The 15,398-nt window shown below is 39.3% G+C and overlaps 2 protein-coding genes across 3 annotated transcripts in view; one reads left to right on the top strand and one right to left on the bottom strand.

Annotated features, from left to right (window-relative positions):
• Positions 1–15,398, bottom strand: part of LOC106872212 (E3 ubiquitin-protein ligase UHRF1) — a 21,146-nt gene that overhangs the window by 3,085 nt on the left and 2,663 nt on the right. Inside the window, exons 2-8 of the mRNA XM_014919121.2 lie at positions 6,353–6,502; positions 4,916–5,018; positions 3,553–3,613; positions 2,661–2,776; positions 1,776–1,813; positions 877–1,030; positions 546–655 (exon numbers count right to left, since the gene is read on the bottom strand). Coding sequence (XP_014774607.1) covers positions 546–655; positions 877–1,030; positions 1,776–1,813; positions 2,661–2,776; positions 3,553–3,613; positions 4,916–5,018; positions 6,353–6,502 — 732 coding nt within the window. The remainder of the gene's footprint in view (positions 1–545; positions 656–876; positions 1,031–1,775; positions 1,814–2,660; positions 2,777–3,552; positions 3,614–4,915; positions 5,019–6,352; positions 6,503–15,398) is intronic.
• The window catches only part of LOC106872210 (uncharacterized), a 14,829-nt gene continuing 7,397 nt past the window's right edge, over positions 7,967–15,398 (top strand). The window contains exons 1-2 of one of the 2 annotated variants that reach the window (XM_014919118.2): positions 7,967–8,108; positions 11,332–12,106. In XM_014919118.2, the coding sequence (XP_014774604.1) occupies positions 11,393–12,106 (714 nt within the window). In that variant the 5' untranslated portion in view covers positions 7,967–8,108; positions 11,332–11,392. Of the gene's footprint in view, positions 8,109–8,386; positions 9,822–11,331; positions 12,107–15,398 lie in introns of those variants that run through there. The other variant, XM_014919119.2, reaches the window with a different exon arrangement.

Consider the following 15,398-nt stretch of genomic DNA (forward strand, 5'->3'; position numbering starts at 1 on the left):
CGCTTCAGTTATACACTCATTATCTGACATACAGCATCAGTTATACACTCATTATCTGACATACAGCATCAGTTATACACTCATTATCTGACATACAGCATCAGTTATACACTCATTATCTGACATACCCTCCGATCTATACACCTTTGGGTCTCTATTACAGATTGAGCCAGGTATGATTAGTAAGTCAACTGGTTGAACCACGAATTGAACCTGTAACCCAGACTGCTTACTGAGGTCTTAACACCAATTGAAACTGCTCACATCTTTACACTAGGCACAGGGGATGGCTTCAGTCATTTAAACCAACTTTGATGGAATTAGAGAAGAACTTCGTAATGTAAGACACCATATCATAAGTCTAGCATTAAACAATGTTATGTAGAATACTGAAAACATTATAAAATGCACTTGAGGTATGTACGCTGCTGTTTCTAGTAGCCCAAGTGACTACATAGAGGCTCTATCAAAAAGTTATACCATTGCTTTTATTCTACAGCACTCATTAGCATAATTAAACAATAAGCAATCTACAATCAGCTTACCATAGTCCATGGAGGAGGAGCTTGGTTGGGACAGCGCCGGAGTGCAAATTTCCACACACCAAAACCAGAAAGACCAATGGTGTACCAATATTTTTCCACAGTGTAGAGGCCTATAGCATGAAGAAAAAGAAAATATAAAAATACATGCAAAACAACTTTGAATCACATGGCTTTGCAATGTCCAGGGATATAATAGAAGATGATTGCCCAAGGTACCGTGCAATGGGATTAAACTCTAAGCAACATGGTTGAGAATCTAATTTAACCACATAGCCATGCCAGTGTTAAGCTCAGAAAGCCAGTTCAGCCATCTTAATAAAATAATCCTTACCATCATAACGATATCCTTCTTCAGGGGCAAAATCACTCTGGGATTTATAACCTCGGATCACTCTAACAGGCCTTCCTAGTTCACAGTTGCGGCTCAGAGCTAAGTTTCCTCGAGTCAATGTTTGGTCTTTAGACTGTGGTGCTGTTCTTAAATTCTGAAAAGGTGAAAAAAAAAAAAACTGTTTTTAAAAAATCTGAGAAGATTCATAGCAATCTGAGTAAGCAATAGTTAATTCTGTAAGAGTTGATTGTGGAAGACGTTTGCCAAGGGAACCACACAGTGGGACTGAACCCAAGGCTGCCTGGTTAGGAAGCAAGTTTCTTAACCACACAGCTACACTTCAGTTGTAGTACACTAACCAACAGTAAAAATAAAATAACTACTGAATTTAGTTAGCGATAAGGCCAAAACTTTCTCTTTATTCATACATTTTTGGGGTTGTGTCAATGTAAGAAATTCTTATTGTTTCTTCACACACCTGCAGAATCATCATCATCATCAGCGTTTAACATCCACTTTCCATGCTGGCATGGGTTGGATGGTTTTACTGGGGACTGGTAGGCCAGGAGGCTGCATCAGGCTCCAATCTCATCTGGCAAAGTTTCTACAGCTGGATGCCCTTCCTAACACCAACCACTCGGAGAGTGTAATGGGTGCTTTTACGTGCCACGGGCACGAGGGCCAGTCAGGCGGTACTGGCACCGACCACACTTAAAAGGTGTTTTTTATGTGCCACCTGCACAGGAGCCAGCCCGGCAGCACTGGCACCGACCTCGCTCAAATGTCTTTTACGTGCCAGTAAGGCAACGCTGGCAATGATCATGCTCGAATGGTGCTTTTTAAGTGCCATCAGCAAGGGAGCCAGTCAGTGGCCCTGGCAATGAAGAAATACAACTTACCTTTGGATTTGTTTTGGTACCTCTGAGATCTCGACCTCCTGGTAATACGAAGAAGAAAGGATTCAATGATAGCAACACAAATGACTTGGTAAAATGTAGAATGGTAGAGTAAAGCTAAGAACTAATGTCACAATATATTCCAGTGGTTGACTGTTTAGATCGCTAGACTAGTGGTTAGTGGTCTAAAACACAAGCGCTATCAGTTTGTAGGCGCAGTTACCCCCCACCCCCAGTGGGTTTAAACAAACTGACACTAGATGGTGTTAGAGTGTGAGATTCTGGCACAACCCCTTAGGACTATCTCTTTCTGCATTGAGACACGAGACTATGAAGATGTAACCTAGCTGTCTCTCCCACACCACACGCCAGTAGCAGATAGGAGCTAACACACAAAAGACCATGGCCTCCAAGCATCAAACCATTTTCATTTATCATTCAGCTGGTGTATATATGTGTAGCCACATTAAAGGTATATAAAGTTACAGCCTTGTTTTATGTATTCTTTATACCAGGTTTCCTGTCAAATGATATTACAGCACTGTGCTTCAGCATAGTTTCTGCAGCTGGATGCCTTTCCAAACACCAACTACTTTACAGATTACGCTGGGTGCTTTGTTTTTTTTCATGCTAGCTGCACTGGTGAGTTCACTATGCAAGACTGTGAACCTCCAATAGAAGTAATGTTATGCTAGATGAGGGTTAAAATGTGAGAGAAGGGGCCAAAACAGAACAGGTTTCTTGCTGTAGAGGAGTCACATGGCTAAACATATTTTAGAAAAGAAGGTGCGAGTTATCAGGGTGAAGCTGGAAAGAGAGATAAAAGCGTGGTGATGAGGTGTATGGATGGACATTAACTGAATTAGAAAAGAAGAATGAAAGACCTACCTGCTCCTGTGTATGTGAAGCATTCTCCGAAATCTAAATCATCTTCATAGCCACCTGACAGAGCAATAGAATATGCTCCTTCTGTTTCACTTCCATGAATACCAGCAACTGTAGGTCTGAACAAGATGTGCGTGTGTGTATGATTAAGAAAGAAGAAGAGAAACCATCAATAGTAACAGAGTTGGAAGATGTTGCTGCAAAATAGCAACAAATCCAAACTATTTTTAAACATTTAAAATAGTGTGTGAATGGACAGCATAACGCACAGGACTTCATTCTACCTCTTGTCCAAATACAGTATTCCTCATTTACGATGCATGAATGCATTCAGATTTCTGGGATTTTATTAATTCTTTAAACTAAGTAAAGCATTTAACAACAGGAAATTTCAAGAGATTAACACTAAACCCAAGTAACCCCAAAGAATTCCATCGTTCATTATGTTCCCTTAAATAGGTAAGACGCTAATTTTAGTAGGATAAGAACAGATATATACAGCAAAAGAGATCCAAATAATCTAGAGTAACTTGTAAAATTTTCAAAATTGTAATTGTATTTCTATATAAAAATATCATTCAGATTCTAATCAGACACAATCAATTAGAACTAAGGCCAATTTAAAAAAGTGACTATTTTATCTTTATTCTAATAATGTATCTAGAACTACATTGTCCAATGTGACCAGCTGTTTTTAAGAAAAGAGGATATGATTCAAGGAAAATCTGGTTGCTATCTTTAGCATGTTGAGTGACCACATTAAACAAAAACAATTGATTTAACTGTCCCATTCTTATTCTCTCTAAGTTCACTAAACAAGCATATTTGGCCCAAATATGTGTGAATTAGTAACTGAAATTCTCACTCTTCCAAGTATGACAATCAAGTAACTTACCTGTGGATTCCAGCATAGCTACACTCCACTCGAGACTGCCACCAGGTACCAACTTCTACACCTGTCGGATACAAGAAACGTGATAAATTTTATTGACAAGGTTGGTAATAAATAAAAGCTATTATTTATTAAAGAATACATATTTATGTCACTCTTTGACTGATTTCACTTATTGGACTGCAACCATGCTGAGAAACAACCATCAAAGGTGTTGGTCACTTACACTGACTCTAGAATTTTACTTCTTGATAATTTTGTAACAAGAAAAAGTAAAATTGACCGAGGCATTAAGGGATGCATAGGCCACAGGATATGGTCTCACTTGGCTTGCCGGGTCTTCTCGAGCACAGTATATTTCCAAAGGTCTTGGTCACTTGTCATTGCCTCGGTGAGGCCTAATGTTTGAAGGTCGTGCTTCACCACCTCATCCCAGGTCTTCCTGGGTCTACCTCTTCCACAGGTTCCCTCTACTGCTAGGGTGTGACACTTTTTCACACAGCTATCCTCATCCATTCGTACCACATGACTATACCAGCACAGTCATCTCCCTTGCACACCACATCTGGTGCTTCTTAGGTCCAACTTTTCTCTCAAGGTACTTACACTCTGTCGAGTATGCACACTGACATTACACATCCAGCAGAGCATACTGGCTTCGTTCCTTGCAAGCTTATGCATGTCCTCAGCAGTCATGGCCCATGTTTCACTGCCATGTAGCATGGCTGTTTGTGAAATTTTGAATTTAGTTCACGGACCCCTAGTACTACCTCTGTGGATGACCAGAGGTCCACGGACCCCAGGTTGGGAACCACTGATCTAGGAAGACAATAACTTTGAATAATAAGAATACACAGAAAGTAATGGGGATAGAATAAAATATAATTTGTTCATGTCTATGTGTGAAATGAATGGAATACTTCAACACCTACCCAACTTATGCAGACATGGAATTAAAAAAATCATTGTTTTATTGCTCTCTTTTCCATGCTTGCAACCATCAAATTAAATTCATTGAGGCAGATTTTCTATGACTAGATTCCCTTCCTGTTATGAACTGCCTAAGGAAGGTATATATATCTCCATGCTCAGATATGTTTTCAGGGAAGACTGGCAACGAAGGACACTGCTTGTATGATGGTTGGGAAGCAAGTTCCTCAAAATCACAGCAATACTTGCACCTACAAGCCACACAGGTGCATGAATAAAGAGACACCTGTCCAAACCGTCATTTGCTGTGGGATTTAACCCAGAATCACTGATTCTGAAATGGAACTTCTTAAACCTACAGAGACATCTAAGGAAAGCTATGACAATGACAGAAGCTACACAGAGTATTGTTATTAGCAAGGATAAGAAACCTCACCTTCAATTGAACCAAATGTATTTTCTCGAAACTGAGGAATTCTTTTAGCTGGAGACGGTTTATCCTCATCAAGGAGTTCAATGAAATTGTTTTCAGATGGTTTCTAGAAAAAACAAGAAAATTGTTAAAATTAGGGGCAGGGGGAAATCTGTAAAAAAATGTTACCATTAGCACAGTGAAGTTGCTGAAGACTTGTTATTTAGAGTTGTGTTTCTGACTTTTCGGTTCCTTAAATGGTTTAATCAGGACAGACTTCTGCATATGACCTTTGCAGAGCCTCCAAGACTGGCAGATAGCAAAATTAATGCACTTCAGTTTAAATGAACAATCATCACTTTAACCCCCACCACCTTTTTTAACCATATTTCTGTTGAAATTCAATTAATTTTGAAACTTTTAACCCATTACCTACCAGTGATCTCATACGAGATCACTTAAAAATTACAAATTTTGTAATTATCTGTCAATATTTACACATATCTAACCTTTTTGCTATATCTACTAGGTATATTTCTCTGATATTCAAATGAGGTTTGCTAACTTTTCACCCAATATCTCGCTTATTTCTATTTAAAATGTTATTTTGATCATGTCAGCATGTTTCTAAGGCTGTTTTATGCTAGAAATCAAAGTTTCATAAAAAAAATTCCAGTTAATAGAATTAGGGGAGGTAATGGGTTAAAGAAAGTAGTAAAATAACTATTTTTTAAATTGGGAGCGGGAACATAAATCAACATGGAATTTGGATGTACGTTTTAATTTAGATCATATCAACCCTTTAGTTACCATATTTCTGCTAAAATTCACTGCTTTTGTTTCAATTAATTTCAAAAATAAAGAACTTATTAAAATAACTGCCATTATTAAACTGGTGTTTGGAATATAAATAAACATGAAATTTTTATAAGAGGTTTTAATTAAAATCACTTAAACCATGAAGTTGGTATCCTAGAACCATAGGTGATCTCAAAAACCAGATTGGCATCATCATCATCATTTAGCGTCCATTGTCCATGCTGGCATGGGTTGGACAGTCTGACCAGGGCTGGTAAGCTGAGAGGCTGCACCAGACTCCAGTCCGATTTGGCATGGTTTCTACAACTGGATGCCCTTCCTAACACCAACCACTCCATTCGTGTGACACCAATATCTGCCACAATTTTACTTGGTCCGAAGAGCCTTCTTCTCAAGCACGGCATAATGCCAAAGGTCTTGGTCATTTGACGTTGTCTCTGCGCAAATCTTTGAAGGCCTTTTTTTTTTGTTAGTAATTAGGTTTATTGTAAAGTTAAAACCCTTTTTTGTCTTAAAACAAAGACATTGTGACTGAAGGATGAACTATAAACGAATTCTTGGAAAGCTGATAGGTTTTACTGACTTAGATAACACAAGACCAACATTTTTTCCCAGAAGAATAAACAAAAATTATTTTCTTACCTCTCCTCTCAGTCTACAAGAACGTCTCACGGCACCAACACTGATTGAACCTTCATCTGTGGTAGAGGGCACAGATGATCTTTTGGAAGCCTTTGGTGTCCACTGTGCTTTGCGTTTAATTGGTTTGTGGACCACTTGAAATTTCTCCAGCTAAAAGGAAAGGACAGAAATGATGACGATGATTCACAAAATTTGTTGAAGTGGCTCCTCATTGAACTGCATTTACAAAGGGGCCTGAACCATATATATTATCATCCCCCTGGACTGGTTTGTGCGGGTGGCACATAAAAGACACCATTTCGAGCGTGGCCGTTTTCGTGCGGGTGACACGTAAAAGCACCCACTACACTCTCTGAGTGGTTGGCGTTAGGAAGGGCATCCAGCTGTAGAAACTCTGCCAAATCAGACTGGAGCCTGGTGTTGCCATCCGGTTTCACCAGTCCTCAGTCAGATCGTCCAACCCATGCCAGCATGGAAAGCGGACGTTAAACGATGATGATGATGATGATGATTATTGTCATTTCAGGTTAAAAATTATACATCAGTGCAGGAATAGGTGTCTGGTAAGAAGTTTGCATCACGACCACATGGTTCCAGGTTCAGTCCCACTGCGTGGCACCTACTATGGCCTCGAGCCAGCCAAAACTTTTTGAGTGGATTAGGTAGATGGAAACTGAAAGAAGCCCGTCATATGTGTGAGTGTGTGCCCTCGCTTTACATCCCTTTAATCTAGTGGTTCAGTGAAAGAGACTGATAGAATAAATACCTAGGACAGAGGTTGATTTATTTGACTTAAAAAATTCAAGGTGGTGCCCCAGCATAGCCACAGTCTAATGACTGAAACAAGTAAAAGATAAAAGATCCTAAGAAAATCTCTTGCGCAAAAAGTTGGGAACCTATCTTATTTTGCAGATTTTAATAGTGTGCTGTTGTGGTTGAAAGTGAAAAGTGGACAAGTGCCTACCAAAAATGAAGTCCAGCATGGTTCTAAATATCATCATAATAATTTAATGTCCACTTTCATGCTGGCATGCGTTGGATGGTTTGACAGGAACTGGCCAGCTGAAGCACTACTCAGGCTTATCAAGTTATTTAGACTTTTGAAGCTTTTTAACAAAGCAGGCGGTAAAAAATAAATAATACTCATCCTTGTGCAGACAAAAAGCAATATATAACATGGAATTTTATTTCATTAAATATAAAGCAAAGGCATGATTTTCATGAGAGAGGAAAAAATAACTTCTCATTAGAGAATTAAAAATAAGAAGGATGTATTTTCTATTTAGCTGATGAGGTCTAATAGCATCGGAACATAGAATTACCTCCCATGATCGTCAAGAGAGAAAATATTTAATGACCACACTAGAATTGTTCTAGTTAGCTCCGCCCTGCATTAAATATCAACACTAACTTTACTACTTTATATTTGGCGACTTTCTCATCTGGATATGTATGGTTTACTTGCAAAACAACTGTTTCGAATCGACAACACGTAGTCGCTCGAACAGCTAAAAAGATCTCCAAAATTACGACTCCTGTAGAAGATAAAAATTTAGAAAACACGCGGAAGAAAATTTGAAGTGGGACGAATGAAATGGAGGCCCCCATAACGATAGCCAGCGCTTCCTGGCGGAAAACAGATTTTACTAATTTTCTAGGAACGATAACTCTCTAAACAATGGATTATTTATCACACTGCCAGCAACCGTGTTCACCGGAATTGGATGTTATATATATATATATGATGAGGAAACAGGTATGTGGCGAAATTATATCGGTCTCTCTCTCTCTCTCTCTCCCCACCTCTGTTAAGCTAGTGAACTAATCTCAGTTAAGAACGAGGCCCTACATGTAAATATACGTGTGTATGTATGTATGTGAAAAGATGGAATTAAAGCCCCGAGCGAGCCGAGAGCAGCATCTCGACTCCTGTTCCTGATTTGTTTTTAACTAAATGTTATATCGTATTGTTAATGGCCCTTAGTAACAGCATGAGACGCTATTTCATGTCTCTTCTGCCAGTCTTCTTTTGTGTAATCTTTCTCCTCGGCCCACTTTAATCCCCGTTTGTCTTTTAGAAGCATTTATCAATCGCTGACACCTTTAAGTGATACATTATTGTGAGTCGGTAACAATCCGGATATTAAAAAAATATATTAGTTGAAAAGCCATAAATTGAAGCCGGAAAGGAACGCATGCTGGAAAGATTAACTAAACATTATGTGGTATTATCGAGGACTAACAGCTTAACATCTTTCATTACAGAAAACTTTCTGAAGGAAGGAGGGAACGAACGTGTGGCTTTGGAATATTTTTTCAATTCTAAGAAGTAAAAAAGGAGAGCGGAAGTACATGAGAATCACTAAAGATTCTCAGCTTTAAAACAATCGGAAAACGAGCCACCGAGGAAATCTTTTCATAGTTACTCGGTCTGCTAGAAAGAGTAGCCAGACCTTCCTCGAATCATACATGTTTGAAGCATTTTTGTTTCTGTAAGGATCGCCTGTCAAAAAGATGATTGTGGAAGAGAGTTAATTTAAAAGACTTGCCCACCATTTCTAGCAGACGTGTTGTCACATGGAGCATGTATTAATAACACAAGTTCCATGTGGGAATTTTAAGAGAAAAGGGTTGTGCCGACACTGGTTCCAATGAAAGTGTTTTTTTCAACGTGGAACCATTTTCTGAGTGGAATACAAACTGTTCTGCCCAAGCAACCACAAAAACAACCAAACTTTAAGAAGATGCTTTGGACGTAGGGAAGTTCCGCTGGCATCTCCCAGCATTAAACAAAAATAGTCGAAGGACACAAATTTAACTTCGTTATAACAATAATTAGCCATACCTACACAAGAGTATCCACTGTCTTTGTTTTCTGAGGCATACCAAGTTTACCTATACTTAATGTATACGCGTTCTCAGATTAAAAAAATATATATATATATTTAAAGCTCGCTGCATAATCACAAAATTCCACGTTCGATCCCAGAATGTGGGGCAAATGGCTTCTGCTCTCATTTCGGTTCCACGTAAATACCTTGTTATGAATGAAGTTTAGTAGAAGAAACAATGCAGAAAACTGTAGCGTGGAAGCACCGGTATATAAAAAAAAAAAAAAGTCGGTGCTCTCTATGTTGTCACATCGTGCCATAACTTAGCGGGTCAGCAAATAAATCTTTGAACTCCAATAACAAACTAGGGAACAAATCCTCATTTTGCGTTTGATTTTCCAAACTTAACATTTCGCCACTAGATTCCAGTCCTTTGCTGAATTTGTAGGATCCAGCTTCCTAAGATCAACTTACATCATTTCTTTCTATGCCTAAACCCTTCCACAGGTTCTTTCCGCTTCAAATTTCTTGTCACTTCTTTATCCGACTCATCATCCGAAAGCAGCATACGTCCTTACCACCTCAAATCCTCTCTATTGTACGCAACATCTGATTCCTCACCCACCTCTTCCTCTAGGGTATGTGCGCTGCATTTCTTTTTACCTTTCGCACAACCCCCATATTCATTGCCTAGGTTTTATTACCATGCAACATCGCACCAAGTGCCACACAATTTGCTCTTTACCCCTACCGCCATCCCCCAACAGAGGCAACTTTTCTCATTACATTCTCCCTTTGGTCACTCTGCTTTTGCGGTACCTGCCAACCCAAACAATTTCATAGGTGCTCTTAAAAGTCGTCTGCCAGTCTGCTTGTGATTTCCAATTCATATCTTGCCCAAAGTTTACATTGGACAGGCTGTATGGATTTACTACACATTACATATAAAGTATAGTGGCTACTTCTCCGATTGCCGGGAATCTTTTCGATATTGACACATTTGTCTTAATTTTCGATTCTAACCTTATATACGGAGCTTTTGTTTTTTTTCTTTTCCTTACATTTACATATATGCTCTGAGAGATGGCAGTCACAGACGTGGATGCCTGATTAAGAAGTTAATAATTATATACTACTTGATAAATGAAACTCATTTTTAAAAAAAATCTTGTCTTCAGATTTCGTGTTGATAAATAGAATTGATTGCTAAGTTGAAATGAAGATTGTTATAGGCAATGGTTTAGCAACACTTTTTTCTAACCCATATAATAAAGCATAAAAAAAAAAACCCATCTAAAAGTATTTTGCCCATTTCTTTCATTTCCAATTATTTTTTGTTGATTTTTCAAGTAATCCAATAAACTTTATTTTCCATAAATCAATTCCTAAAAATCACTGCATAAATGTTGTGATCCTCTTATTTTACCTAATGTCTTTCATTTTTCCGAAGGTAGTAAGTTATAGTTTATGGGAGATTTCACTGCTACTCTCAACCAGTTGAACATTCAAGTGGAAATTCCTTTGTTTAGTCCCCACTGAATACTTCCTTCAGGCCATTCTGGTTGTTAGATTTTGAATTCTTTTCTCAATTGGTTTCGTATTAGTTCACATCTAGACTGATGCAGTACAAGTTACACCTTCATATTGCTTATCTTGTTTAGACTTGATGAAAAAAACTTTTTCAAAATCAAAATTTTTTTTGTTTATCACCATTTAACATCCATTTTCCATGGAGGCATGGGTTGGATGGTTCGACCGGATCTGACGAACGAGAGCACTGTATCAAACTCCAATATCAGTATTGGCATAGTTTCTATGGCTGGATGCCCTTTTCTATGCCAACTGCTTTACAGAGTGCGTTGTGTGCCTTTTCTTGTGGCATCAGTACAAGTGAGATCACGAAATAACTTGCAAGACATACGGGAGTGTAGTATTGAGGGAGGTAGCTTTATGCCAGGTGTCAAAAGGTTGAAATATGAGAAAGACAGAAACAGGGGGTCATGTTCAAGAGAAGATACACGGCTGCCCCCTGTTGGAAAGGCAGGAGAGAGAATAGAGACAGAGGATCAGAAAGGGTGGGGGCTATAATCATTTTGCTGCTGCCTGTCAGATGTTGCTCAAAATTAATACAATTGATTTTTCTTACAGATTTATCAAATGGCAGTAACAAGGAGTGAAATGAAATAAGAAGAGAAGGAAGTCCATCAAAATGCCTCAGGTTTTACTTGAAGAAACTCACCGAAACCTAACATATCAAGAAAACAAACACGATGATTTCCTTCTCATTGAAGTGGAAGCAATTCTTCGACACCCAAACCCAGCAAAAATTACACTGTCCCCACCACTCTTCCCCAAAGGTGGTGATGTTTACCTTTACAAATCTGGTCCCCATGACCGAAGAGTCAAAGATAAATACTGGTGGGTTAACAGAGGGAACAACTTCCACTCAAAAAGTCAAAAGCGCCATGCCATTATGAAGACATACTTCAGTCTAAAAGATAGAAATGGCAGCAAGAAAAGTGATTGCCTTAATGGATTCAGGCGCCACATCTACCGCCTGGCGGATGCAAAAGATGACAGGAGAACATTAATGCTTGTTCACTATCTTGGAGATGAAAAACTACACACAACAATCCCTCATGGTAACAGCAAACACAAAAAAAGTCAGAATGAGAGTAACAGCCATCAAGTAAAAACAATGCTAAGCAATGACTTGGACACAACAACAATGACCACCTCCTTACAAAATTTGAATGCAGCTAAAAATGAACTGAGAACCTCTGATGGTGTTGGAAGCCGTGGCAAGATTATAAAGTCGCCAATCAATAACCTGAAGCAACCAAGTTTTACCATTCAAACATTAAAAGACAACAGCAGTTCAGATGATTTGAAAATCTGTTTGGAGAAATTAAAACACAAATCGGTAAGATTTCTTGTTTCAAATGACCTTTTCGGTTCTCCAGCAGAACCAAAAAGGTTATTTTAGAGCCTTGCTGAAAATTTGAAGTGCTGTGTTCATTCAAATTTACAATAGATATGCATTTATGCTTATATTCTCCTCCATCACTGTCTGACCCCCACACATCCCTATTTTCTGATCTACGGGTTTATTGCTATTATCCCCGTTTTTCTTCACCCCCATTCCCTACATTCACTCCTACTCCAATCTCTAACCACCTGTTGCTCTCCTCTCAAACTAATGAATTTATCCACCCACCCTACCCAATCTTGTGCATTCCTTCTCTTACACTCACCTTCTTGTACCTTGAAAGTAGGCACCAACACCCGGTCAGCGCCACCACTGTCCTTTCGGTTTTTTCCACCCACTTTTATACAACATGCAAGGTAGCTATATATCTCCTCTACAGCAAAGCACCTGTCCTTCTGTCGTGCTAAAACTTGGCATCAAGCCACCTACCCCTGCCTACTGCAGCTCCACTCTGTTAAAGGTTGTTTTCCTCATTGTCTTCTAAGTTAATTGGCGACCTCACCAGGGTCAGTGTTGCCAAATGGCTGGCATGAAAAAGAGAAACCATACAACTGTCCTCTGGCTTGCTGGATGCTGTGAAACCATACAAACCCATCACAGCATGGAAGATGAATGTTGAGTGACAGTGATGATAATTTACATGTAGCTGGTCACCATAGGAACAGAAAGCAGAAGAAATGTAAACAAATGAAAAACGTTCCACAAAGAACATGCTTAAAAAATGAGAATTGGAAACATTGAGAAAATGGTTATTTCCATAATAGTAAAGCTAATGGCCAAATGTTGGGTTTTGATTAAGCTTTGAATATTAACCATCTCAGACCTGGGCCCTTGTGTCTAACTTTACCCTCCACCTGGGCTCCTGAACAAAAAAAAAAAAAAAAGAAAAAAAGGTTGCACTTACACGCACAGGCGTGGTTGTGTGATAGAAAGCTTGCTTACCAACCACATGGTTCTGGGTTCAGTCCCACTGCGTGGCACTTTGGGCAAGTGTCTTCTACTATAGCCTCGGGCTGACCAAAGCCTTGTGAGTGGATTTGATAGACGGAACCTGAAAGAAGCCCGTCGTGTATATATATATATATATATATACATATATTTTGGTGGCACCATCTAAACGTGGCTGATGTCAGGACCCACAACTGGCCCCTGTGCCAGTGACATGTAAAACCACTATCTGAATGTGTTCGATGCCAGGCCCGCCTGACTGGCAGCGCTTTCCAAACTGCCTAACACATGCCAGCATGGAAAGCGGATGTTAAACGATGATGATGTGTGTGAGTGTCTTTGTTTGTCCTTCCCACTCGATCGCTTGACAACCAATGTTGGTGTGTTTGTGTCCCCAAAACATAGCGGTTTAGCAAAAGAGACCGATAGAATGAGTACAAGGCTTACAAAGAATAAGTCCTAGGGTCAATGTGTTTGACTAAAGGTGGTGCTGCAGCATGGCCACAGCCAAATGACAAACAAGTAAAAGAATACAGCTCAAATAAATAAATAAACAGATGCAGGAATGGCTGTTTGGTAAATAGCTTGCTTCCCAACCACATGGTTCTGGAATCAGTCCCACTGTGCGGCACCTTGGGCAAGCGTCTTCTACTATAACCTCAGGCTGACCAAAGCTTTGTAAGTGGGTTTGGTAGAAGGAAACTGAAAGAAGCCTGTCGTGTATGTATATATATATATATATATATATATATATGTGTGTGTGTGTCTTTGTCCCTCCTCCTCCTCCATCGCTTGACAACCGATGTTGGTGTGTTTATGTCCCTAAAATCGAGTGGTTTGGCAAAAGTGACTGATAGAATAAATACAAAGCTTACAAAGAATAAGTCCTAGAATTGATTTGTTTGACTAAAGGTGCTGCTCCAGTATGGCTGCAGTCAAATGACTGAAACAAGTAAAAGAGTCAGCTGCATCTTCTCTTTTCTATGCTGTTCATTACCAGTTTATCAAGAATCCAGCAGAGACGACGTTTAATATATTCCCGCCATAGCAGGAACATCACGTGACAGGGTTAAGCTGTTCTACATTTTAACTTTTCCGTGCAAGGTTGTAAATGTTTAGCCCCTGATCAGGCTTAGTCTGAAAAAGCACCACAGCTGTGGTACCCTGTCCTCTTGTTTAGTCACAATGTACCCCGTACCCATAACATTATTAGTAAGGCATTGAACAAGCAGAATCATTAATAGATTTAGCAAAATGCTCAACGGCATTTCCTCTGCAGTTTTACGTTCTGCATTCAGCTATCACAGAGGCCACCTTTGTTTTTTACTCTTTCTAGTTTAATAAAATAAATAGGTGCAGACGTGGTTGTGTGATAAGAAGCTTGCTTCTCAATCACATGGTTCCGGGTTCAGTCCTACTGCGTGGCACCTTGGGCAAGTGTCTTCTATTATAGCCTCGGGCCGACCAAAGCCTTGTGAGTGGATTTAGTAGACGAAAACTGAAAGAAGCCCATCATCATCATTTAACATCTGCTTTCCATGCTAGCATGGGTTGGACGATTTGACTGAGGACTGGTGAAACTAGATGGCTACAGAATGGTACTTCTTTATCATATAGTTATTTTTTTTCCTTTGTTCTCTTCAATCATACCTGGTCTTCTTGCTTCAATAGCACTGTCAGTCTTTATGGGTGGTGGGGTCCTCATAAAATCCTGTAATTATTATTGTCCACAGCCTCTGGCTCATTATTATGTTTGAGTCAATAGCATGATATGAAGGAGATTGACTGCTATTTCCAGCAAGTCAAGATACGACATCCATCGTGTAAACTGTTTTGTTCCCAGATTTCTGCTGAAATAGACTTTGTTGCAAATCAATTTTGAAAATAATGAAATAGTCCTTCAAATATCTGTCATTATTTAGCCGGTGTTTGGAATATAGACTTAATATAAAATTTGGTTGTGTTCTGATCAAAGCACGTACTAAAAACAAACCCCTCTTTTACTCGTTTCAGTCTTTTGACTGTGGCCATGCTGGAGCACCGCCTTTAGTCGAGCAAATCGACCTCAGGACTTATTCTTTGGAAGCCTAGTACTTATTCTTTCGGTCTCTTTTGCCGAACCGCTAAGTTACGGGGACGTAAACACACCAGCATCGGTTGTCAAGCGATGTTGGGGGGACAAACACAGACATACAAACACATACACACATACATATATATATATATATATACATATATACGACAGGCTTCTTTCAGTTTCCGTCTACCAAATCCACTC

Source organism: Octopus bimaculoides, chromosome 6, assembly GCF_001194135.2.
Source record: "Octopus bimaculoides isolate UCB-OBI-ISO-001 chromosome 6, ASM119413v2, whole genome shotgun sequence".
Classification (NCBI taxonomy): domain Eukaryota; kingdom Metazoa; phylum Mollusca; class Cephalopoda; order Octopoda; family Octopodidae; genus Octopus; species Octopus bimaculoides.